The 26,524-nt window shown below is 41.3% G+C and overlaps 1 protein-coding gene and 1 non-coding gene across 2 annotated transcripts; both read left to right on the top strand.

Moving 5' to 3' along the window:
- The first annotated feature begins 12 nt into the window (after positions 1-12).
- Positions 13-26,524, top strand: SAR1B (secretion associated Ras related GTPase 1B). The gene is made up of 7 exons (XM_035105465.3): positions 13-72; positions 15,864-15,939; positions 20,437-20,556; positions 21,627-21,692; positions 23,224-23,327; positions 24,089-24,220; positions 25,864-26,524. The coding sequence occupies exons 2-7, from the start codon at positions 15,882-15,884 to the stop codon at positions 25,978-25,980; spliced, it is 597 nt and encodes a 198-aa protein (XP_034961356.1). The 5' UTR covers positions 13-72; positions 15,864-15,881; the 3' UTR covers positions 25,981-26,524.
- On the top strand, positions 19,091-19,163 carry TRNAR-CCU (transfer RNA arginine (anticodon CCU)). Its single transcript has one exon. It is a non-coding gene; the product is annotated as a tRNA-Arg (tRNA).

Genomic DNA, 26,524 nt, shown 5'->3' with positions numbered 1-26,524 from the left:
CCTCGGGCTCCTGTGTTGGTGCCGGGCGGAGCTGAAGACGGACTGGCCCGGATCCCAGGCTCTCGGTAGCGGGTGAGTGGCGCTTGGCGGCGGAGCCACCTCAGGGAGGGAAGGTGGTTGGCCAGGGACTGTCACCTATTTCTCTCGCCGCCTCTGGCCTGTTCTCCCCACAGAGCCCCCCGGAGACTCTCCGGCCCCATAGCCCCTCTCTGCCCGGTCCGTCCTGCTACCCATATGCTCCCACCTTACCTCTGCTGCCCCCCACCCCGTGCCCAGTCGTCTCTTGCCCGACCTCTTGGCTCTGCTTGTGCCCTTAGTGCTGTCTCTGACATTTGTTTGCCTCTTCCCGCAAAAGATCCCTTCTTTCGCCCCACTGATTCTTTCCCCTTCCCACTAAAATAATAATAATCATCATCTCGTGCTGTGTCTTCCCTTCTCCTTTTGTCACTTGCCCCCATTACCCCCGCACCCTCCCTGACTCTCGATTGCCTGCCCTCCTCTTTATTTCTTTATATTCTTCCCTGTTTTGTTTACGATGGTGGTTATTTATTTATTTATTTATTTATTTAAAAATAGATGTCGGTGGCTCTGTACTTCATCAGTGCTGTCATGCATTTTGCCTAAGTAAATGACACTCACAATTTAGAAAGGAAACGAATATTATTATTAGGTGCCTTGCCCAGTTGTCACATGATGAGTCAGTGCAGGGAGCACAAAGGGTGAAACTGGATCGGTGATTCGACTGGTAGTAACCTTTGCCGCTGTCACATATCAACCTGCCACTAATGAATCACTGCTATAGCACACACAAGGAGCTAAAAGATGTGTGGCGGTTTCTGTTTCTTTCCCCCTTGACAACAGTTCTATGAGGTAGGCCCTTGTCATTTCCATATACAGATGCGGAACTCATAGTGATTTGCCCAGGTAACCTCCCACATAAACATAAGTCGGGTCAAGCCAAGCGCACTACCTCTGGACCAAGTTGGCAAGCTGTGCCCATGCCCACACACATTCTCACTGAGGACATGATGTTCTCAGATAAGATATCAGTTGGTGAATTCTTCCGATGGATAATTATGAAACAAAAGGCTTAATACTGATACTTTCTCAGTGCTGGGAAGCTCAGAAGACACACCACTGGCTATATGGGAAGAACTGGGCTTAATTGAAAATTAGAAACTGCTGCCTTGGTGCTGGTGGGCTATTATAGTGTAGTGTATATAGCAGGTTGGGAGAAGGAGAAAGCACACACCATAATTTTTATAATAACCTTTTTTGTCCCATCAGCTATTTTGTACAGAATTAAATGCATACATGAAGTGATAAATAACCCATAAACTTTTAGTTTGATTAATATTTTATCTGCTCTTCACTGCTGTTTCTGGGGCATCTGAAGTCACTTAGAGTAGGGGTGACGAACCTTTGGCTTTCCAGATACTACTGTATTAGACTCCAGCTCCCATCAGCCCCAGCCAGTATGCTCAATGGTTAGGAATGATGGGAGTAGTAATCCATCACCTTCTGGAGTATCACTGGTTCCTGCAGCTCTACCCTAGAAGCAAGTCAAAAGTATTGGTGGATAGCAGTCCTAACCCTACTTGCACCAGGGAGGAAATCCCCTTGAACTTTGTTTGCTTCTAGCAAATATAATTATAATTTAGCTATTAAGAAGTGCTTCCATTTGCTTGTTTTCCTACAACGGGTATTAAAGCAAATTTCATTACTCAACCAGCTCATTAAAATATTTCCATGCTTATGTGGAAGACAGGCTAGGAGGCTTTTCCTGGGGACTGTGTTCCTTTGTTAAAAATAATAGGTATGGATATTAAGGTTGTTTAATACAAATTAGTTCCTCTTGAACATGCTTTAACTACCGGTATGTAGTGTTCGTAATCAGGATTTACTAGACTCACCCTCCTACTTTTAAATTTGTTTATCAATGATGTAGGAATGCAGATATCACATTAGTGGACTTGATGTTTGGTGGTAGGAATTTTAGGTGAATTAATTTAGAACAAGTGAGTGAAAATTTATGCATGTGTCAGAAGTTCAAAAAATGAATTTTACCAAAAGGCAGACTGAAAAATATTATTCACTGATATAAAACTTCACATATTTCTAATATTTAATGTGGAAAAGAAGGCAGGCATTGCATTACATTGGTAGAAAGTTACGAAGTCTTCAAAGATTAACAACAACAAAATAGTATACAAGAAAGAGGTCTGTATTTAAAGAAAACATCAATTACTTGTAGAATGTAATGCATACCAAATCAATATGTTAGTATTTAAATGGACTCTGGAGTGCACTAAACATTAACCACGCGTCTATTTAAACTTGTAAATTCTGCTGTGGGAATCTGTAAGAAGTTGTTTCTTACTAGGAAGTAGATTTGCAATCTTAGTCCAATGTAGGTCACTGTAGGTCAGGCATGGAAGTTTCACTTTGATTTCCTAATATTTAAGAATCTGATGACGTATGTCATTGTAGATTATTTTGCATTACTAACTCTACCTTTTTGGGGTGGGGGGAGCGTTAGGTGAAATGGATGAATCAATAAAAAATGAAATTCATTCAAGGTAAATTGAAACAGTATTACAGTAAATTACTTTTAGTTGATCACCATTACCACCATCTCTCTGATAGTGAATCTAATTGCATTAAAATTATTGTATTTAATCTGTTATACATATATACCACTACAAAGTGCTATGAAGTGGACTAGCTTTTTAAAAATGTGTAAAAGATTTTCTGAGGAAAATACTATATTTGAATAATCTTCCTAACAATACTATACTAGCCACTATGGATGTGGAATCTCGGTATACCAACATCCCACACCATATCAGATAAAATCAGAGCGGACTTTGCTACCAAACTCTGCCATTTTGTCCTTACCCACAACAACTTCAAATTTGGTGATGACCTGTTCCTCCAGATCAGCAGCACAGCAATGGGCACCCGCATGGCCCCACAGTATGCCAACATCTTCATGGCTGATTTAGAACAACATTTCTTAAACTCCTACCCACTCAAAACTCTCTTTTACCTGCGATACATTGATGATATTTTTATTATCTGGACACATGGTCAACAGACCCTGGACACCTTCCACTAGACATTCAATGACTTTCACCCCACCATCAACCTAACAATGAACCAATCTATGCCGGTCCAGTATACCTGAAGGAGCGTCTCCCCCAGTCCAGTATACCTGAAGGAGCATCTCCACCTCCATCATTCTGCCCGGACACTGAGGTCCAGCACCAAGGGCCTTCTGACGGTTCCCTCGTTGCGAGAAGTCAAGTTGCAGGGAACTAGGCAGAGGGCCTTCTCGGTGGTGGCGCCTGCCCTGTGGAACGCCCTCCCAACAGATGTCAAAAAGGAAAACAACTACCAGACTTTTAGTAGACATCTGAAGGCAGCCCTGTTCAGGGAGGCTTTTAATGTTTAATAGATTATTGTGTTTTATTCTTCTGTTGTAAGCTGCCCAGAGTGGCTGGGGAGACCCGGCCAGATGGGTGGGGTATAAATAATAAATTATTATTATTATATGCAAGAGATAAGGGACGCGCGTGGCACTGTGGTCTAAACTACTGAGCCTAGGGCTTGCCGATCAGAAGGTCGGCGGTTCAAATCCTCGCGACGGGGTGAGCTCCCGTTGCTCGGTCCCAGCTCCTGCCAACCTAGCAGTTCGAAAGCACGTCAAAGTGCAAGTAGATAAACAGGTACCGCTACAGCGGGAAGGTAAACAGTGTTTCAGTGTGCTGCTCTGGTTCGCCAGAAGTGGCTTTGTCATGCTGGCCACATGACCTGGAAGCTGTACGCCAGCTCCTTTGCCAATAGCACGAGATGAGCGCCGCAAACCCCAGAGTCGGTCACGACTGGACCTAATGGTCAGGGGTCCCTTTACCTTTATGCAAGAAATACATTTTTTTGGACACTACTATAAAAATACAGGATGGGTGTATAGACACCACCTTATACTGTAAACCAACTGACCGACAAACATATCTACATGCTTCTAGCTACCATCCCAAACATGCCAAACAATGCATTGTATACAGCCAGGCCCTACGTTACAGCCGCATCTGTTCCAACTCTACAGACAGAGACTCTCACCTAAGAGATCTACAGCAAACCTTTTTAGAACTAAAATATCCACCCGATGAAGTTAAACAACAGATCAACAGAGCCAGACTGATACCCAGAGAGAACTTGCTGCAAGACAGACCCAAAAAAGAAAATACAGAACACCACTAGCAATCACATACAGCTCCCAAGTTAAAACAGTTCAACACATCATCAGAGATCTACAACCTCTCCTTGACAATGACAGTTCTCTTTCTCAAGCTCTGGGAGGAAGACCTTACATTGCCTACAGACAGCCACCCAAACTTATAGAACTCCTCTCCCACAATAATACAACCACCAGACTTCACATGGACACTGGTACCAGAGCCTGCAATAAACCCAGATGCCAACTTTGCTGCCACATACACCCAGACAACACCATTACTGGCCCCAACAACATCAAACATCAGGGCTATTTAATTGCTCATCTTCTAGCATTGTGTGTATGCCATCAAATGCCAACAGTGCCCTTCAGCTCTCTATATTGGACAAACAGGCCAAACCCTATGCCAAAGGATAATGGACATAAATCTGACATCAGGAATCACAAGACAGAGAAACCAGTAGGAGAACACTTCAATCTTCCAGGACATTCTATACAAGATCTCAAAGTAGCTGTCATATTACAATAGAATTTCAGAAATAGATGAAAGAGAAGTTGCTGAATTGCAACTTATTACCAAACTTAAAACCATGGAGAGACCTGGTCTGAATAGAGACATTGGATTCTTATCCCATTATACATGATAAAGATTTTTAGCCATCTCACCCCTTGTTTTTTCCTGTAAGACCAATTGCAGTTGTTAACAGTTGTCAACAGGTTTACCACACCTATCAGCCAATCACCCATTCCCACCACCCTTCTGAGTAATACCCCTCCCCACCCTCTCAGTATATATAAGAGTCTGGTGACTTCTGTTTCAGTGTATTTGAAGAAGTGTGCATGCACACGAAAGCTCATACCAATAACAAACTTAGTTGGTCTCTAAGGTGCTCCTGGAAGGAATTTTTAAATTTTGTTTAAAAAAATAAGTGCATGGCATGACCTATATACTTGCTTAGCTTTAGCATTGTACTAGTGCAACTTCAATAAAGGTTGCTGCTTGCATGTTGAAAGGTAGGAAATTGGAATGCAGTTGTGTTAAAAGGTTGAGGCAGAGATAGAGACGCAAGGTAGCCAAGAAATTGCAACACCACTCCCAAGGTGTCCTTATATTTTTGATTGCTCAAAACTAATCAGTGAATGGCAGGGGTTGGATTACTAAATAATTGCCTTGAGCCTTCTGGTATGTTTCTTCCAAATCATCCAGCACTGGCCATGGTCTGAAAGTGACAAAACACGTTGAGTGCCATACATAGAAAACTAACACACACACGCACGCACGCACGCACACATGTTGGTCATGTTGGTCACATCTTTTAAAAAAAACAAAACAAGAAAAAGGAAGTATTTAAATTACCTGTAGCATACTTCTTGATTTTGTTTTGGAGGGAAGATCAATAAAGTTACCACACAAATATTTTAATGTTAATTGGAGTTCAAATAATAGTAGCTAAAACACAAATGTTATGTACATAAGCTTCCAGATGTTATATTGGTCACTACGGAATTACCCTTCAATAGAGTGGCAGTTTTCAAACTGTGTTCACAAAACGTTGGAATTCCATAAAAGCTTGGTAGCTCCACAATGACAGGATTTTTAGTGGTGGATGAGCTGCCTGATAGACAGTTTGTCATCATTAGTATTGCCTTGCAATGTGCAGCTGTGAAGGGGTTAGGGTGTGTGTTCTAGGAAGGCCTGTCAGCACATATGGGGCAATGACTAGATCGAAACAGTAACACACAATGATTCAATGGAAGATGAGCAGAGATTCTGTGAACATGAAATGGGATCACTGAAGGTCTGAGAAATTTGAACCTCATTGGTATAGAACACTATGACTATGTTCATTCATAGGACACACACACACACACAAATGGTGCAGATGAAATAGTTAGATCTCACTGTTTGTTTATAGCTCCATCAATGCACAAAAGTTATTTGCAAGGTATGAGTGGCATGGGCCCTGTCCCATGGAGCTTACAATCTAAAAGTTGATACAGAGGACAGGGAGGGAAACTGAAGTGTTGTAAATGAGATGCACATGATATACAGTAATTCCATTACTTGGGCATAGTCAATTTCTTAACTATAGTTACGGTAAGAGACTGGGTGTGAGCCATTGCAGGCTGGGTGTCATATACCTGCACGCCCACGCCCCCTATTCTTCTGTTCTGGTGCGTGAATTGTCACTGCTCATACCCTGTCAGACTGAAGCATACCCAAAATCTCCATTAGCACTAACTGCAGTTAAGGTTTACCAGGATTCCATTTTACTTGGGATTTGAAACTTAACTGGTTATTGAGACATCAAAGATTGGTAAGCAGTATTCAGTTACAGAAGTCACATAAAGATGCTTGGCATAGCTCAGCGTTTCTCAACCGCTGTTAGTGTGCCGCGAGATGCTGGCTGGTGTGCTGCGACGTGCGGCAACGAGAAGGGCGATTTTGCAGCTGCAAACTCCACCTCCCTGGGCATCCTATTTCTTCGCCCCTTCTAGTTTCCACAGACCAATCAGCTTTCATTATTTCCATTTTCCCCATGCCTCACGTGACAGGATCATCCCAGAATCCTTTAGCCAAGATGGCAGCCCCCAGCAGCTAATAGTGCCGCACGTGTGTCTCTTTTTTGGAAAATCGAGCGGACTTCAAGTAGCTACTTTTAAAATATTCAATCTCCATCATTCAAAAGGTAGTTTGTTGCTAATTCATGGAGGCATGAAGACCAAATCGTCCTCTCACAAGTCCGAGAACACGCACAGGGTAAGTTACGGGACGGCGGGGTCCGGTCGGGTGGATCAGAAACCCGGATCTTTTAAGAACTCGGCAGCGCTGATCCGCCGGAAAGCAATATTTGGCAAGTGTTTCTTACAGTCATAATTATAATATAGGGCGGCACAGAGTTAATTTTTTAAACTTTTTAAATGGTGGTGTGCCTCGTGATTTTTTTCACGGAACAAGTGTGCCGTGGCCCAAAAAAGGTTGAGAAACACTGGCATAGCTTGTTGAATTAGAAGCCTGCAGGTTCAGGTCAGCTTCTGTTTTTCAAATAAAAGGTGCTACCTCACCCTTTGGTAGCTCTCAAATAATGCATGTCTATCTAATAGTCTTTCACTACACTGTACTGTAACCAGTTAGCCATAGAAAAAGGCTCACATAAATCAGTTTTGATTTACCGTTATATGGAAATATTTCATCTGGAAACTTGTTCTCCAAGGCAATTGGATACTACTTAGTTTCCAGAGACCATAATATATTTCTGTTTTACTTATGAATGAAGTTTACAATGGAATAGAACTCAATCATCAATAGAAAATTAGTTGAAAATACAGGCAGTTCTTAGAATGCAAAGTTCAGTAAAACTGCTGTGAGTCTTGCAGAGTCACAGTGTAGACTTTAAACTTTCATTTGCCAAGCTGTTTCTAGAAGATTGAATTTCTACAATTCTAGGTGCACAAAGTACAATGGCTAAAGTGCAATCAGATTGCATGTTAACTCTTTCCGTAATTTTTCTTAGAGGAGTTTTTAATTGATATTTCAAAACAAAGCTGTTGCTGTTATCTAGTGAATTCTCTTCTACTTATTTATCATAATTTTGAGGGGGGAAATTCCGAAACAGTAGTAAGTTATCATTTACTACTTTTATAAAATAATTACCTTAGAATTGTCATCCTGTATGCTGGCTTGGGGGAAGCTATGATGTTTAGCCTTGGAGAAAGCCACTGTTTCAAATATCCTTTTATTCTAGAAGGGGAAAGGGGGGGGATCTGATGCCCTCCAGATGTTTCTTGCATCATGTTTGACCATTTGCTGTGTGGACTGGGGCTGCCTGAATCTGTGTGCCCTCTCCACGAAGACTAATATAAAGGCATTTAGAATACGCTATCTGACCCGGCCACGCGTTGCTAGGGTTCTTTTCTGTGGTCCCCCCACCCCACCCTGTCCTGATCCATGACGTACCCTGCCCCTCCTCCATCCACCCCGGCTCATCCCTGTGTTTCGGTAGGATACCCTTTCCTCTGTTGTCCCTGGGGAGTGTTGGCCCCTCCCCCATGTATCTCCATACCTTGGCCCCCACCCTTGGAGAAGGAACTGTTAGGTTCTGGGTTTTATTTCCCAGCATGCACTTCTGTCTGAGCCCTCTGTTGTCCCTGGGGAGTGTTGGCCCCTACCCCCGGTATCTTCCTACATTGGCCCCCACCCTTGGAGAAGGAAATGTCAGTTTCTGGGTTCAATTTCCCAGTATTTACTTTTGTCTGAGCCCTATGTTGTCCCCTCCCCCCGTATCTCCATACATTGGCCCCTGCGCACGCATCGTGAGCATTTCTGTATATTTAGATTAAGGATGGGGGGTGATGATGTGCCCTGGGAGGCAGAGAACTACTTAAAAAATTCCGAGGTGGGGTCAAATAGCGAAGCCCCATAGCCCCGTAGCAACAGACAGGCCCAGACAGAAGGAGGGGGGTCATATGGGCCACTTGGCGCGGGCCTCCGAATCTAGAGGGGGCCTCGGTCTGCATATTCACAATCAGTAAAATGAAAAAAGTAACAAAAGGGTTAAAAACAGGGATACATTATTTTATCTACCTGGGCCGGGCCTCTGTCTGGCCCTGCAAGGGCCTGTCAACAGAAGGCACGTTATGAAGCACCCGAGTTGTTCAGTTCCATAAAAAACCCAGGAAGTGGCAAGGGGAAGGTAGGGGATTGTAAATGCGTTGGGGGGTGGCCACTGCAAATATCTGAGGACTTAAACTGGGGAGAGAAAGTGCATGGTTGTGGTCTTTTTTTAAAAAAAAAAAAGACACAGAGGCTTACAATCCTAAAATAAGACATACCCCATAAAATATAAAATAAGCCATAGCAGGATTTCTAAGCATTTGCGCAATATAAGCCATACCCCGAAAATAAGACATAGTGATAGGCGCAGTTCCGGAGGGCCCCAAGGAAGAGGCAAGGCTGGACGCATAATAAAAAATAAGACATCCCCTGAAAATAAGCCAATGTGGGGGGTTTTAAGGGAAAATATAGAGTCCCCCTGAGTCGAGGAGAGACACTGTGGAGAGGGCAGGTTTCATCCCTGTGCCCCCCCATTCTGACCCATTACGTATCCCTGCCCTCTATTGCCCCCTCCCACCTCTACTTGGCCTAGTCTGGAAAGCGGCCTAGTCTGCAAAGCCGAGGGGAGATATTGTGGAGAGGGCAGGTTTCATCCCTGTGTCTCCCCCGCCCCCCCCGTTCTGACCCACTACCTATCCCTGCCCTCTATTGCCCCCACCTCCACTTGGCCTAGTCTGGAAAGTGGCCTAGTCTGCAATGCCGAGGTGAAATATGTTGGTTTTTTGGTGGGTTTTTTTGGGGGGGGGGTAGTGGTGCTAAATGGTAAAGTAAAAACCCCTTGCAGTGTAGGGGCCTACATAAATCAAAGGCCGTGCTGTGGTCTGTGGCAACCCCCCCCCCCAAGGCAGGCCCCGACCTCCACTTGGCAATGTTGGTTCCCCTCCCCGGGCCTAGTGGAGGCCTGTCAGCCTGTCAGGGGCCTAAAACAAAGGCCTAGATAAAATGGCTGCCTTGGTGTATTTCAGTTGCTTGGTTGATGATGATGTCATTCGGTTTGTGGGTGTGGCTTAGATTTCTCAGGAAGGGAGGGGGTGGAGGAGGGTACTACGCCACTTGAGGGCGCTGTTTGACTTGGTGGAAAAGCAGGTCTGTACCTGGGCAGGTGTGTGATTTGAGGGATTTTTGGCCCCAACAACGCTCTAGGAGTGGCCTGGATCGTTGTGTCAAAATTTCAGGACGATCGGTCAAGCGGTTACAGAGAAAAGTGTCAAACGGAATTTCACGATTTTTACATTTTTATATATATAGATTTTAAAATGTATGCAATTTCCTGTAGGGTTAAAGCTGTTTAGATCTAAAAAAATGATCCTGCATTCTGAATGTGGTAGCTAGGGAGCGAGGCAAAACCTTGGGTGCATATATGGTAGAGTGGAAGGAAAGTGTGCGCATGTTTCCATGTGCTTGTGTAGAACAACTGTGAACTTCTAGGACCGCAGTGTAGGAAGAAGGCATTGGAGAGAGTTATATGGGCTATGCTTATGCAATGTTACTTTCTTGCATCTGCCCTCTCCCTGCCACCCCATGCTGCGTGTGGGCAGCAGCAACAACAAACATTATGCTCTTTGTGAAAGGACACCTACTCCTAATCATTTCCTATAACTTTTACTTTGCTCTTGCTGTGTTCTTAGTAGTCATCCAACAGTAGTCATAGCCATAGGTATTCAGGCAGGGGTGTGCAAACCACATCAGCATCCTTGACCTGCAGTGAGAGGTTTGAAATCAATCTTTCAAAAAAGCACTGCTGTATCTTGATTTATATCTGACAAAGCCATAGCATTCTGAAATAAAGAACACCAGCTGTGTTTTGTGGGGTTTTGATACTCTGACCTGTGCAGGCTTCATTGAAAAGAAGAGTTTTAACCACAAGAATCTGGGTCAGGCTGAGCCATTTCTTTGAATATCTCAAACATCACAGCGGAGGACACATTGCACCAAACACATAGTAATAGACATTAGAATAGGACATTAGCAAATACAGTATTTAGTAGTGAAATGTGCAATGGGTAATCATCAGCAAAATGGGGGAAGGAATGATGCCCTCCCTTACCAACTTTGTTTACTTCATGTGATGAGGTGTGGGAGATTCCTGACCCATTTCACAACTTGTGCTAGAGGCCAGTGTTACAGTGCATGGAAGATCCAGGGTGGGCCCAGTATCCAGACCTAGTTCAAATTTTTGCTTAACCTAGAGTGACTACTATGAACAAATGGTAAAGCTGTGGTGAGATTTTACAATCTCTGTCACTCCTCATGCAGGAGATGCCACATGGGAAGTTAGCTTTTCTCCTCAAACAACTGCGTATGTCTTTGATTTTGGTTAGGCTTGAATATGCCTCAGCATGAAAGACCCAAACAGGATTTTTATATAAAGATAGCTGGTGACAAAATCCTTAATCGTGCATGCCAATAGAACTTCACTATTGCACTTTTTTGGTTCTTTCTCTTCCTCTTTCCCATGGTAGATATATTCAATTTCACTCTTGTAGATTGTTGTTGTTGTTGTTACTACTGCATCATTTCTATCCTGTCTGTCCTTCTGCAAGGAGCATAGGGCAGCAATTATAAAAGAACAAACTACCTTTAAGTATCAAGCTTCTCAGTAAGATATGTAATTTCCCATTTAGCAATAGAAATGTTGACTTTGGATGTTGGGTATCTTCTCTACTGTCCTCCCCCTCCATAGTTTGTTTCAATCCAATATATTAATTTCCTCTCTTATATAGTGTGTTGCATTTAAGTGTAACTTTAAATAAAATCTCCAGAGGCCTCTGTTTTGGTTTACAAGATTGCTTAACCCAAAAGGATCCTTCCAGCTCAACTTCCTAAAGCCTAGTCATGTTATTTTCTCCTCTGAAATATGAGCAGTTATTTTGCATCACACCCTGTGGACTGATTTGTATGCTACTTGAGTAGATAGTTTTTTCTAAACCTCTTGGAAGCTTTTCCTGTTCGGTATTTTGTTCAAGCAATAAATAAATCAGATGACGTGTATGTACTGCTGTGTTTGCTTGTTCTTGACCTTTGCTTTTCAGTCATGTAAGTGTCAGTTTTAGACGTGCTGTTGTGTAATGTGGAGTTCATTTGATGAGCACATTCTGTCCTTAATGTTTTCTTTGTAATGCATCTTGTATCTAATAAGTTGTTGTATAGTTTAGCCTAGCCTTTTACAGCGCAATCCCATGCATTCTTACTTGGGAGTAAGTCATATCAAAGTCAGTGGTACTTAATTCTGAGTAAACATAGGATCAGGTTGTCAGTTTTTTCTAATAAGGGGAAGCACAGCATAGGTCCTAATATTTGTTTTTTCTTGTTAAATGTCATGTGGTAGATCTTTGCTTTTTATGTTAACAACAGAAGGTTCTGTTTTTTTAAAAATAATAATTAATAATAGTCTTCAGGAACCTAGGAAAACATACCGTAACTCCTCACTCCTAATAAAAGTGGCTATAGAGCTGTTTTAGGTCTTGATGAACTGTTGAATTTTGCCCTGGCTACTTTGTATCATAATCGGTAAGATGCTATCCCAGACTTGTAAAGAGAAACTACCAGATCACCTATGGCGATTATTATTTTATTCCTGGTGAGCAGGGAGGGGAAGTGTTGTAAAACAGACTTTTTTCTTCTTATTCGCCCTTTCTATGTTTCCAGATAGCTAATGTTAATGAGGTAAGTGGGATAATAATAATAAATTTGTGGCAAATGGCTATTGTAGATGTATTGCAAATCTGTGAGTGTATATATTTGCATGGGAGAGGCCAATACATATATAGACATTGCTGGGAGTGAAAGGACGTGATTGCCACCTTTGCAGTTCTTTGGTGGTGATTTAAAGTATTTCAGAAGTTCAGAGTGTATTTGAGAGACGTAATGAGTTCTAGGGACTTTAATAAAATAAAGCAGCAAGTTGGGAGCAGTTGTTTTTTCTCCTCTTTCAAATGTTTCCTATGCACAATACTGAGCACGGCAGTTCTCAAAAGAGAAAATAAGGATCTAGTCTGAATACAGTTTCTGACTGCTTCAGAAAAACGATTGACCATCTGTCTCCATGTTGCAACACCATCTAGGTAACAGGTAATAGAAAGGTTTTAAGTTTCTCTTATGTGGCTTTCTAACAGTTTCTATTGTCTTGTCACAAAAATGGACATTGGAGCCTTCTCTGAATCACTGAAGTTTTGATTACACTTGACTACAGCCAAGGGACTCTGAACTCATATCACCTGACCCAATCCACACAGATGTTAGGGGTGAACATTTATAAAGTTGTAACCACAGATTCCTGTGCCATCAGGGAAACTGAACCCGATCAGTAATCATCCTGGTGGTGTTGCAATCTGTTTCTGATCAGGCTATAAATGCAAATGAAACACTCAAGGAGCTGAAGGCATGTTTAATTTTGATTGGAAGTAGGACAGTGCAGTGATAAGGAAATAAGAGTGTCAGGGCCACTTGAATCCATGTGTTTCCTTAGACACGGCAGTGGTGATAGTGAACTGCTCCCCCAGTATCTGTTGTAATTGTGGTGCTTCTAGTCAGCATTCAGGATGAAAGGATCTTTCAGGCCCGGCTGCATTCATACCAATTCATCTCTTAGTGGCTGATGCAAATGCTTTGTGCAGTGTGTCTGGACCACAGTTTGCTGTTGGTTCTGGAGTTCCAGGAAGAAAGGGTCACTTGCTGTACTTTAATGTTTCCTCACAGTTTTATATTGAAACCCTATAGATATAAGCCCAGCCTAGTACTCTCCAGATGTGTTGGACAACTATTTCCAGAATGGCCAGTGGTCTGGCATGATGGGAGTAGGAGCCCAAAACATGAATGGCAGCAGGGAAGGGATGGATGGCATAACCCTAATACAAGTACACCAATCTCATGCACTCTAAGCAATTAAGAGTTAAGACTGGAGGGAAGTGTTCACTGGCCAGTAGATAAGAATCGGTAGGTCCTGTAGGCTTCCCAGTTTGTAACTAATAAAACCTGCTCCTCCAAATGAGAGATATTATCTTGGTTTGCTCGAAGGATGTGCCCTTTGCTGAAGGCTGTTTAAGACTTGATTCCATACCATGATATGCTCAGAATGTTAATTAGTTACAGTACTGTAACACACTTTTTGGGTGAATGTTTTGGTGTGGAAAATGGGCTTTCAGGGGTCTGTTAGGTGGTGTACCTATTTGCTGCCCTACTGATTCAAAACCATTTTTGTGTGTGCTCTTTTTGAGTTCCCAGCCAGTCATGATTCATGTAGCCACTATGATGTCACTGCAGCGTGTACATTTAATTAGTTGGTGATGTCACAGAAGGCAAAGTCCTCACATGGAATGGAGAGGAAGAAGGAATACACCAGTTGTTTAACCCTCCTGTAAATACTTTAGTGTCCTTTGGAACCCCAGCAAAAAATGGCCAAAAAGAGTGCTCTTTTTCATAGTGTGTGAAAATCTTAATGATTTCCACAATGCCCCCTAGTTATACTCAGCACTATTGCTTACTTTTCTGAGAACGTTCGGACAACACACCAAGCTGCAATAGTAGAGTTTAATTTGAATAATATTGTGATGCCGTCTCTTGTGTTACCTGTCTGGCTGGAGAAGGTCACATTGCTTGTATTTTGAAATGGAGATGCCCCAACCAAAATTATATGAAATCGATTATGCTATGCTGGGAGAACTACTTAATTGTTTTTGCTAGCATTGCCAATTACTCTAAACAAATGACCTGGTTTTCCTCTGGGTCTTTTACCTAGTTAAATAAACATGAATGGCCATGAATTTAAATTATGGTTCACAACAAGTACTTCTAAATTTTCATATGGAAGGGAGGAGTGTTAAACTCTAAGGCATTGTATTTCACCACTTTTATCAAAGTAAATTCTTACTTTGTAAAACATCAAAGAAGGGGTCAACAATCCCTTGGCAGAGATGATACCTTTTTATCTCCTCTGGATGTGATATTCCCTACCATTCATTGAAGTCTGAACCAAACTAGATTTATGCTGTGTCACAACAACAGTTTGGAATGTGGAACCAATCTAGTTTTAGAGTGAGATTAAAAAGTGTAATTGGTTGTGTACATTTTAAGCAACGTTACCAACTGTGTAAGAAGATACATGCTTTTATTTGGAAAAAGATGAAACTGGCATTTCTGGGCTTTGGGTTCTACTCAATTCCCTGTTTGTGCCTTCTGGATTCTGTGATTTCTGAATCTAATCCTGTTCTCTCTCTCCATTGTTAATAATACAAGGGGGAAAGTGACTTTTGTGCATTAATGGAGCACTTCCATATTAGCAGACATTGGAAACCCCACTAAATATGTGTGTGTGTGGACTGTAGCCACACAGTTACTTCACTTTTATTTTACATGATCCCATTATATTACAATAGCTGCTGTAGACTTGGATCCAAGTTATTTCAGATGAAGTCAAGGGGTTTCCACATACCCATTGAGTCTTTTGTGTAGCACAGATGCTTGGCATACCACAAAGCTCACTTCAAAATGCCGTTTGGAGATACCTTCTGATGATGTGTTGAACAGATTTATGCTAGAAGAACTGTTCCCACAAGCAGTCCAAGTTGCATTAGTCACAGAAAGTCACACAAGATTGCAGCTTTTATTTCCACATTGTGCTGTTCCTGCAGAGAAAGGCTGTGGGTGAGCAGATTGTAAGGGTCTCACGTTCATGCATGCACACATTCAAGGGATGGAGGACCTGAAAAATGACACTTCAAACCCTGTTGGACATGAAAAACTAGTTGTGCATTTCAGTGGAATGTGGCCTTAATCTTTCTTTCTTTCTTTCTTTTTTAAAGCATCAAAACAGCAAGTTTGCCTCTCCAGAATAGTTTTAAAGATTCCAATCCATCAGTATTGGTGGTTTCACAACTGAATAATAAAAGTGATTTATCTCTGGATATGTTATTTCTGTCAAGTCCTCCACATTTCTCTCTTCATTTTCAACGTTATTTCAGTAGAGTGTTAATGCCATTTGATATATGGGGCTTCTCTTTTGATTTCTTTCAGAACCTGCAAGATTTGGACATGTCCTTTATATTTGACTGGATTTACAGTGGTTTCAGTAGTGTACTACAGTTTTTAGGTAAGACATCTACATATGGAATGGACACTTCTGATTACTTCCATTGACATCACACTGATTATATCCATCTATCCATGGATGGCTCTTTGAACCAGCAAAGGCTTTCATGAATGGAAGTAGGAGAGGCATTTTTTGTGGGGGGGGGGGGTAGATTCTCCCTTTCTATTAAATTACCCATTTGTTTCAGAGACTTGTGGGACCCTCCAATTTGGGGAGCAGAGAGAACTATGGAGGGAAGAGAAACCAGCAAAAAATACCTCCCTCCATCTTGCATTCAAAGAAACCCCTGCTGTCTGTCAATGGAAGGATGGCCTTGGAGACAATCAACTGTCATGATATATATCTGCTACCAGTCCACCTCACTAATGTTCCATTTCTGGTTTAATTTTTCTTCAGCCTATGCTGTACTGTGCAACCTATCTTTACTAATGCTCTTCCTTTTCCCTTTGTTTCTATCTGTTGCATTTTCTTCTCCCTTGCTCTGCAAAACATGGGAAGCTGGAATGGAAAGCAAAGTACTTTCAGTCGGCAATGTGAGAAAGGAAGCTGCTTGACAGCTGCCAAATTGGGCAGCATCCTTCTGAGAACTGATTTTCTTTTCTGAAAGATGCCATCTGTAAAGCGTATTGTGCTGTTAATAAAAACATAGGGACCTGCTTTATACAGAGTCGGACCATTGGTCCATGCAGTACGATTAAGTAACTAAGTACTATCATAGAATTGTAGAGTTGGAAGGGACCCCAAGGGTCATCTTGTCCAATCCTCTACAATGGACTAGTGCAGGCTTCCTCAACCTTGGCCCTCCAGATGTTTTTGGCTTACAACTCCCATGATCCCTAGCTAGCAGGACCAGTGGTCAGGGATGATGGGAATTGTAGTCTCAAACACCTGGAGGGCCAAGGTTGAGGAAGCCTGCACTAGTTAATAATAAACTAGTGATTATAATCACTATGGTCTACTCATTACAGACTGACTGCTGCCTCTATAAATTAGCTTCTGTACCGCAAATATATACCTTGAATTGAGGATAGTAATAAAGCCTCAATTAAAAACTAAAATGTAGTAGCATTTTCAATTTGGTCTATAAAATGTTAAAGCGGCCTGTCGAAGCCTTAACAATGTACTTGTTCACAAGTCTCCCTGAAGAGAGAACACACCTTTTCTAATTGATTGAAACTGCCACTGGTTCTTGTAAAATGCTCTTATCCCTGCTGAATTGCCTGCACCCCTGATAGGCCTTCTGACTTTGTCCAGTTTGGAAGCAATAAAGGCACCTTTGTATCATAGTAAGCTTAGCAGCAGCGAACTTTGTCCTTCAAATCATTATGAGCCGCAGTTTTGCTTGGGGCAGATCTTTTGTAACAGATGAACTTATTAAGACTGCCTCTTAAAGCTATCTAGCTTACTCACTAGCACGACAAACATAATAAATTGTACAAACCAGCACTGAACTGCAGATTACACATGTTTACTCAGAAGTAAATTTAAACTATGTAATGGGGCTTGCCTTGCTCAGAAATAAAGATGCATGAGATTGCAGCTCTGGTCATTGAAATGGTTTAAGATGGTGCATTTGTAAACTCCTAAAGCAGGAAAATACATCTTATTGATAAGAATAAATCACTTTAACATTACATACATACATATACCGGTATATATAATTTCAAAAACTATCTGCAAACACAGCACAACCCCACTGTTTACATTACTGTAGTGCATTGTACTTGGGGTTGCCTTTGAAGACTGTTTAGAAACAACAGTTGGTTCAAAATACAGTAGTTACATTACTGCCTGGAACAGAATGAATTATAATCCAGTTCTTTAAAAAAAATCCCAATGTATTTTCAAATACAGTTTAAGGGAGGGGTAGAGAACCTGTTGCCTTCCAGTTGGTTTTACACACACCCCCTCAAATTCCCATCAGTCTCGACTAGCATGGCCAACCGTTAGGGATGCCCCAGAGCACCCCTGACATAGTGTTGGTCCAAGGAATTGTGGGAAACTAAAATGGCAGCTTTCATTGGGAAACCTAAATGGTGTGTTTCTATGCACACTGGAGGGCACTATGCTAGGGACCGTCTCAAATCTGGTGAAGGCCCTGGATAGGTCTTTTCTGAGGTAGCAGCCTCACTTTTAAATTATTTCCCTAGTTGCAAGTCTGGGGAGGAAAGGATTTTTATCCCTCCCCCCCCAAGCTTTTTAAAGCTATTAGGTCTTTTTAAAAGCTCTGCTTTTGGTGGTTGCTGTCTTTTTTGAAAAGTGTTGCTTTCCTGTTTTTCATTATGGATTTTAAATTTCATCATAAGCCGATTTGAGAATCTGTTGAACTGAAGAGCAGGGCAGCAAAAGCTAAAAATATAAACCGTTTAGGACCAGCAGTGTGAAGAGCTTCACTGCAATTTTGAAGCAAATGTGTCACATCATTATGTTTATGACAGAGAGGAGTTCATCTTCATCTAAAGGTCTACTGGTGCTTTTCATCACATCCTGAATATGTCTAAAATAGTATTGCTTTCATAATTCTTACACAGAGATAGGCTATGTATGAGAAGCATCCTTTGTGAAGTTAGCTAGACTTTCGGAGCTGAGGCCCCAGCACCCTGGGAAGTCCCACCACTGCCCCCCTGGTGCTCAGGAGGTGCATTAGTGGCAGTCATCACCTGCCACCTTGTACATGCTTCTGAGGATTGGGTCCCTCTGGTGGGATCCCTCCTTCTCCTCCTCCTTAGCGGCAGCAGTAACCACGAGAAGGGCTGTGGCTCATTGCTTCGAGCACATGTTTTGCATGCAAAAGTTCAAAAAGCAATCCTGCTGCCAGTTGGTGTAGACAGCACTGGCTATAGATGGACCAAGGGTCTGATACAGTATAAGGTAGATTCTTTTATTCCTAGGGTCTGATACAGTATAAAGTAGATTCCTAGACTGGATGTTCAGAAATTTTGCCAGGTAAGCAGAGCTCTTTGAAATCCCCTGCAACTGCTCAGAGAGAACACAGGAAGCTGCCTTATACCATTCATCTAGTTCAGGATTGTCTATGCTGACTGGCAATGGCCCTCGAGGGTTTCAGGTACGGAGACACCTGGGATTTATGGCCCTTCCCAGTCAAGTGTCAAAATTCACCATTTATGGGTAAGTTGTTAAAAGTGAATAACCCCTGTTAGCTCAGTCGGTAGAGCATGAGACTCCTAATCTCAGGGTTGTGGGCTGGAGCCCCACATTGGGCAAAAGATTCCTGCATTGCAGGGGGTTGGATTAGATGATCCTCATGGTCCCTTCCAACTCTATAATTCTATTATTCACCTTAAAAAAATCAATACATGGATAAAGCATGAATTTTAAGCTAGGATGTATTATTTTAAGCTCTGAAATGCATTCCTTTTCCATTCCTTTTGTGATGATGCATGCTAATGGAAGGTTGTTTTTTAGCCTTTCAGGCTACATTTTGTTATGATTGAGGGAAAAGCACACTCAGAACTGACTCCGTTCTGCAGGCCTTCAGAGCAATACATGATTAGTAATTTTTAATGTTTCTGAAAAGGAGATAGGCACTGTGGGGAAGGGGTAATTGACTGAGAACTCACTGAGAAAGGAATAACTTTTAGAACTCAACATATGTTTTATCAGTTTTCATCTTTGCAATTTCTGCTTAAAGATTTGTGTGCAGCTCTGAAACTTTCCCTTTCTCATTTCTTTTTTCACGGTCAACCTAGCTGGCTCAGTAAAACTTGGTTCAGTTGACTCCTATTTTCTACTATTCATTACTCAAACGGGCTTAAATTAAAAATGGCATTTTAGAAACATAACTATAATTGCATTATAATCATAATAATGCGTTAGGAAACATCTGAGGGCTGACTTTTTGTTCAGCTAAGGAGAATGTCTGCCTGGATGAAAACACAAACATTCAAAATGTAGATATACATACCCATGTGACTTCAACTCCCATTATTCCTGACCATTGGCCATGCTGAATTGGAATTGATGGGAACTGAAGTCAAGCAACATCTAGAAAGCTGCAGGTTTGCTAGTCCTGATCTAGTTCAATAGTCTACTCTGGCAGTGGCTCTCCAAGGTATCAAACAGAGGTTTTTCACATCTCTTGCTACTGGATGCTTTTATCTGGAATTGTCAGGGAATAATCCTAGAAGCTTAGCATGCCAAGCATGTGCTCTGTCACTGACCTACGATCCCTCCCCAAGTGTTGTGGAGATCTTAGATGGAGCCTCCTACTCTTGTTGTACTGCATGCTTCTCTTAGTTTTAGCAGATAAACTTGAGCCAAAATGATATTCTGTCTTAAAGCTCTTCCCATCTTTTCTAGAGTAACCTGATCCTGAATACTTGCATGGCTGTATGTACATATGTAGAATGTTTTGAGATTACAGTATGTGATGATAGGGAAATTGTTGTGTTCCATCCTAAATAAGCATTTAACAAAACTTAATCATCAGACATTCTATTATGATGAGACACCAAATACTTTTTTTATCTTTTCCAGGACTGTACAAAAAAACTGGTAAGCTAGTATTCCTTGGTTTGGATAATGCTGGAAAAACGACTCTCCTGCATATGCTTAAAGATGGCAGACTGGGTCAGCATGTCCCCACACTACATGCAAGTAAGTCAATACCTGTATATCCTTTCTCTCATACAGTGGTACCTCTGGTTACGAACTTAATTCGTTCTGGAGGTCTGTTCTTAACCTGAAACCATTCTTAACCTGAGGTACCACTTCAGCTAATGGGGCTTCCGCTGCTGCCACACAATTTCTGTTCTCATCCTGAGGTACAGTTCTTGACCCGAGGTACTACTTCCGGGTTAGCGGAGTCTGTAACCCGAGGTGTTTGTAACCCGAGGTACCACTGTAATATGCCCAGTGCTGCTTCAAATCTCAGGACTTTAGTAGACTATTGAACTAGATCAGGAATGGGGAACCAGAATAATCTAATTTTAAACTGTTCAGTTCAGTGTAAGTTAGACTGCAACCTTATGCATGCTTGCGGGTGATTAGTAGTATTTACTTCCAAGGAAGCATGCATAGGGTCAGTTTCATCACCTTGTTCTATACAGTGGTACCTTTAGTTACAAACTTAATTCATTCCGGAGGTCTGTTCCGGAGGTCCGCCGGCACACAATTTCCATTCTCATCCTGGGGCAAAGTTCTCAACTCGAGGTAACTCTTCCAGGTTAGTGGAATTTGTAACCTGAAGCATTTGTAACCTGAGGCGTTTGTAACTCAAGGTACCACTGTAATGCAATATGGTTTATCAGTACAGTGGTACCTTGGTTTATGAACACAATTGGTTCCGGAAGTCTGTTCATAAACTGAAGCGTTCATAAACTGAAAGTTTCATAAACATTGAAAGTAATGGAAAGTGGATTAATCCGTTCCAGACGGGTCCATGGAATATTCTACCTGAAATGTACTTAACCTGAAGCATGGGTGTAATTGGTTCCGGAAGTCTGTTCATAAACTGAAGCGTTCATAAACTGAAGCGAACTTTCCCATTGAAAGTAATGGAAAGTGAATTAATCCGTTCCAGATGGGTCCGCGGCGTTCGAAAACCGAAAATTCGTAAACCGAGGTGTTCGTAAACCGAGGTTCCACTGTATGATTATTACCTTTACTAGAGAATAGTTTGCTGTGAGAGATAGGGTTTTGAAAAATATTATTTTCTGTTTCCGCAGCTGCAGAAGAGCTGACAATTGCTGGTATGACTTTCACTACTTTTGATCTAGGCGGACATACCCAAGGTAAGCAATGCCAACATGCAGAAGGCTTCTTTTAACATGTTAAGCTTCCTTGGTTGCACATCAAAAGTTATTGTATTGCAAGAGGGTTGTGTAATTTCAATTCTGAAAACATTCCTGATTTTATTAAATTTTTACTGTAGTCTACTTGTTCTGTTCTGTTATATACACATGTAAGGTGTGTGGGATGTTGGACTTTTTCACCAACAGTGTGTGCACAGCGACTGGAGCATAGAAATAAAAGGCTGTCTGCAATATCTTTGCGTAGTTTTAATTTTGAAAACGTAACAGCCAAACGCTGCAAGCCACCACCACTCCTCACCAGCAGCATACAAAACATTTGATCAACTTAAATACAGTTTTCAAATAATCAGTTATCCTATCACATCCCTTCCTGCAATTGGTGCAGAAAGTAACTCCCCTTCTAATTAGGCAAAAAGTCGAGAAACCACAGGTGTGCAGCTAAGTAGGTCAAACTGCAGACATACACCTGTGAGCTTCAATTAACCAACCCCGTTCAATGACCACTTTAAGATAAAGAAAAACCAACATGGTACACAAACTGACTTGATTGTGAGCTACAGGATGCTTCAACTGCAATATTTGTACTTAAGAGAATGGACACAGTGCATTACGCTTACGGTGATAGAATCTTCTAACAGGTCCAGGATTATTGCAGCATTTAATTTTCAATGCAATACTAAAATAAAAGTCCATGTGTGCTTTTAATTAGTCTCTGAATCTTTGGAGAGCTTAAAGTTGTGAAACACCTTTATACACAATAAAAATAGGTTAAGGCAGCAATTTGATCTAGTGGATTTAAGTTAATAGTTGTACCCAATGCAGTTCACTGTGTTCCTGGAACAACTTCTGCTCATGCAATGGAATTCCCCCTTCCTCTCCTACCCCTGTGACCCCAAAATCTGTTCCAATGGGATTGGGGAACCCCCAGAGCAGATTTGGAAGGCTCTTAAGATTTGGAAGAAAGGAGAGAAAAAGGAAGTTCCACGATAATAATGACTACATTGGATACACCCCCCTCCCTTACAGTGAACTGATCCTCAAATATTACTTGGTTTTGTGTGGTATCTGGTGGATCAAAGAGGGCATTTTCTAGAATTTATTAGAGGCTGAAACAGAAAATATGTTATTGTCTTGGCGGTTGTTTAATTTTTTAAGAGATATATATTTTTAATGGCGATACTGCCATTTTGTTGTGTTTTTTAAGTTCCACCACTAAGTTTAGCATTCTTTTTTAAAACCTGCAAGCCATGTATTGTAGCACATGGTTAGAAGTGGATTTATGGCTATTAAGGCTGTTTCTTGCAGTAAAACTAATATGGTTTTCCTGTTTTAAACCCAGTACTTCACACTGTAGAACAAAAGAGAGTGGGCTTTTTAAAAAGCTTTTTAAATATATCTCCTAATGCCCTTTTTAAAGTTTCTGCTCCTTAATGAGGTGTTACTATGAATAGAGTTATAAGAATAACAGATAATTTCCTCTTGCAGCTCCTTTATAACTCTCTTTTGTTAGCTCGCAGAGTGTGGAAAAACTATCTGCCTGCCATCAATGGGATTGTCTTTCTGGTGGATTGTGCAGATCGTGACAGACTGGCTGAATCAAAGCAAGAAATTGATGTGAGTTAGTAATGTACTTGGTTTTTGTAAAATGCTAGTGAAGTGTGTGACATTTCGATGGATGGGGAAAAGAGGGAGAGTGTGTTTTGCAGGGATGGGAGGCATTGCATCTGTATGGCTACAGCATCATATATGAGCCTACAATAAAATAAAAATAAAAAGAGAACTTTTTGGGGAAAGATTATCTTGCTGGAGACCGGTGCATAAGAGCAAATGGGGCATTGCCCCACCAGTGTTGGTCTTCCTATTTAAAACCACCCCAGGGGTGGTACTACCTGTCAGCTTCATTCTCCTTAGTCTATAGGTTGTCCTTGTAGAGCTCTGAAAATAGGATGAAGGGAACAAAACGAGAATTAGTTGGCTCTGCCTCCACCTACTGTTTCTCCCTGCCTTCTGCCCCACCAGTCTCATTAAGCACAAGCTGTCACTGGATTATATGATTGCATTTGATTTTCACAACTATCTATCATATTTGGTATTTCTACTGGTTTTATACATTTGCTCTGTAAAACTTTTCCCCCCTTTCCTGGTTAATTAATGAATCTTTGTTTAGTTTAATGGAGGAAAGCCATGTTATGGTTGATTAATGTGTGGCAATTCTCTCTATTTTTGAATATATTTTGGCCTTGATGTAAGAGTGAGAGAGAGTCTTCAATGAAATATTTTTAAAGGTGTCAAAAATTTCTCCATTGACTCTCTGAAGCTTGACTTCGTGTATGTTGTATGTGAATGTAACACATGTGTCTTTCCTCTCTACATAGGCACTTATGACAGATGAAACTATTGCTAATGTGCCTATCCTAATTCTTGGTAACAAGATTGACAGACCAGAAGCCATCAGTGAAGAAGGGCTAAGAGAGATGTTCGGTTTGTATGGCCAGACAACAGGAAAGGTATTAATTGTCCAGTTCCCATTGCTTCAAAATACGTAATTTCAATGTGCCTATCATTTTCTCCCCCTAGTGTTTCTGTGGTCTGCTTTACTGAAAGCTTACATATACTGTATTTTTCCGTCTATAAGACTGGGGACTCAGATTTGAGAAAATGGGGGGAGATGGCCCAGAGTATAAGACGCTCCCTAATTTTTAACATTTTAAAGGGGAAAAACCTGGTCTTATACACGGAAAAATACGATAATCCTTTGTTGGTTCTATATTGTTCTCAAGATGCATTTTTAAAAGGATGCTTACAGGACTTCATAGAGTCCTTTTTAAAATAAGTCACTAACAAGTAAGACTTTACAGATTACTTGTTCACCATAAAGCCAAGATGGCTTTGTTAAATTGTACTTTTAATATAATACAGAATTTTTAGAGCTAATTGTCTAATGGAAATCTGAATTGTTGCCTTGTGAAATGTTCTTGCTAATGCCTCTAGCAATAAACCGAAGGGTTCCAATTTTAAACAAATTTTATTTTAAATATTTTAATTAAATATCATTATAACCCGGGTTGTGTCATTTACAATAGGCAACTTTTATGTTTGAATACCAGAAGCAGATTTCTCTATTGTGCTTCTGAAAATGTTACCACTCACTCATCTGAAACTTTCTTTTCCGTGCTCAGGAAATAAGCCCTCCCTGAACATGAATGACAATGGAGAGAAAGACACTTGCCTTCTAGTGCTAGGGGAACCTATTCCCTCAGTGGTTGTGTCTTTATGGAATCATAGAATTGTAAAGTTGAAAGGGGTCCTGTTGGTCCTCTAGTTCAAACCCCTGCACTTTATTCTGCTAGAAGTGAGAAATCCTGTTAGTATAGTGGAGAGGTCCCAAAACTGGCACAGAAACAAAACATGCAGCAGTACTGCATAGGTAGCAGATCACCCTTGTAAGGTACTTGCAGGGTGGGTGCAACAGAGATGAAACCTGAGTTTTCCCAGAAAATGAGTTTTTATTGAGAAAGTAAAACAAAAGGCAGTTTGTGTGTATAGGTGCCAACTCCCAGGTTGAAAAATCCAGGATCGGCACCGGAAGTCGCGCTGCGGCCATTTTGGAACTGGGCAGAGCAGCACCGGAAGTCGCTTCTACGCATGCTCTGCCCATGTCCAAAATGCCCGCAGCGCCAGAAATCGCTTCTGTGCATGTCCAGAGACTCTAGACATGCGCAGAAGGAGCCTCCCCAGGCCGGTAAGTATCCGTGGGATTTATGGGGCTTTTAAAAATCCGGGCTGCCAGCGGGAAACTGCTGGAAAACCCGGGGTTTCCCGGGGAATACGGGAGACTTGGCAGCTATGTTTGTGTGTACTGTTAACTGCTGAAGACAGTCCCAAAGAAGAGAGGGGTGGAGGTGAAAAGAACTATAAGGCTGAATTGTTTTCAATTATAGCTCCCCTACCCAACCTCTAGGTTGGATTACTGTAGTGATCTTTAACAGGGCTTGGAGAACTGGCCAGAAGAGGGTTGCTGTCACCATATTGGTCTCAGTTGATAGGAAGTCATTCAGTTTGGCTACTTGAGGCTCAAAGGGTACAGAGAAATGGGAAAGATTGAGTTTCAATTTATTGACCCACCTTCTTATTTTCATGTCATTTTCAGGGGAATGTTTCAGTGAAAGAATTGAACACCCGACCCTTAGAAGTCTTCATGTGCAGTGTGTTAAAGAGACAAGGCTATGGTGAAGGATTTCGTTGGATGGCACAATACATTGATTAATGCCAAAATCACATTAGTACATACTATCCCAAGCCTGTTCATTATTTGATCTCTCAGTGTACATAACTTGAACTCAATAGACTTTGGTTACAATAGCGTATTTTTTTTATTATTGTATCAATTGTGTTAAATTTTAAGTGTAAAGACTGAAAACGGATTTTAAGCAAGTTTGTCAATTTGGATCTTGTAACATTAGTCTCTAGTCCTATAAAACCACTTTCTTTGGGGATTCATAGCTTGTCTCTTGTCTGCAGTCCTTTTTTGTGTGACAGTGACTTTCTAGCTCAGTATGTGTTTTTTTTGAATGCACTTTTTAACAGCTCAACTCTGCAGACTTGTTGGTCATATATAATGCTCATCATGTTAAATTTTTATGTACTTTTTTCAAAACTGGTTTTATAAATGTAGAGTGTATAACCACCTCTCAAAGAATAGTAATGAATCAGCTTACGGATAATTGCATGATGCCTTACAGTTTTCAACAATATACTTTCTTATGCAACGTCATGCAATAAAACTAAATCCCATTTCTTGACACCTTTAA

The sequence above is a fragment of the Zootoca vivipara genome, chromosome 2 (genome assembly GCF_965207765.1).
Source record: "Zootoca vivipara chromosome 2, rZooViv2.hap1.1, whole genome shotgun sequence".
Classification (NCBI taxonomy): Eukaryota; Metazoa; Chordata; class Lepidosauria; order Squamata; family Lacertidae; genus Zootoca; species Zootoca vivipara.
This window is presented reverse-complemented; position numbering and strand designations above follow the sequence as displayed.

Excerpts from the sequence above, each read along its gene's own strand:
- SAR1B (XM_035105465.3), top strand. The coding sequence starts at position 15,882 with ATGTCCTTTATATTTGACTGGATTTACAGTGGTTTCAGTAGTGTACTA. Across the intron at positions 15,940-20,436 it reads TAGTGTACTACAGTTTTTAG|GACTGTACAAAAAAACTGGT; the intron begins GTAAGACATCTA and ends TATCTTTTCCAG. Across the intron at positions 24,221-25,863 it reads ATGGCCAGACAACAGGAAAG|GGGAATGTTTCAGTGAAAGA; the intron begins GTATTAATTGTC and ends TGTCATTTTCAG.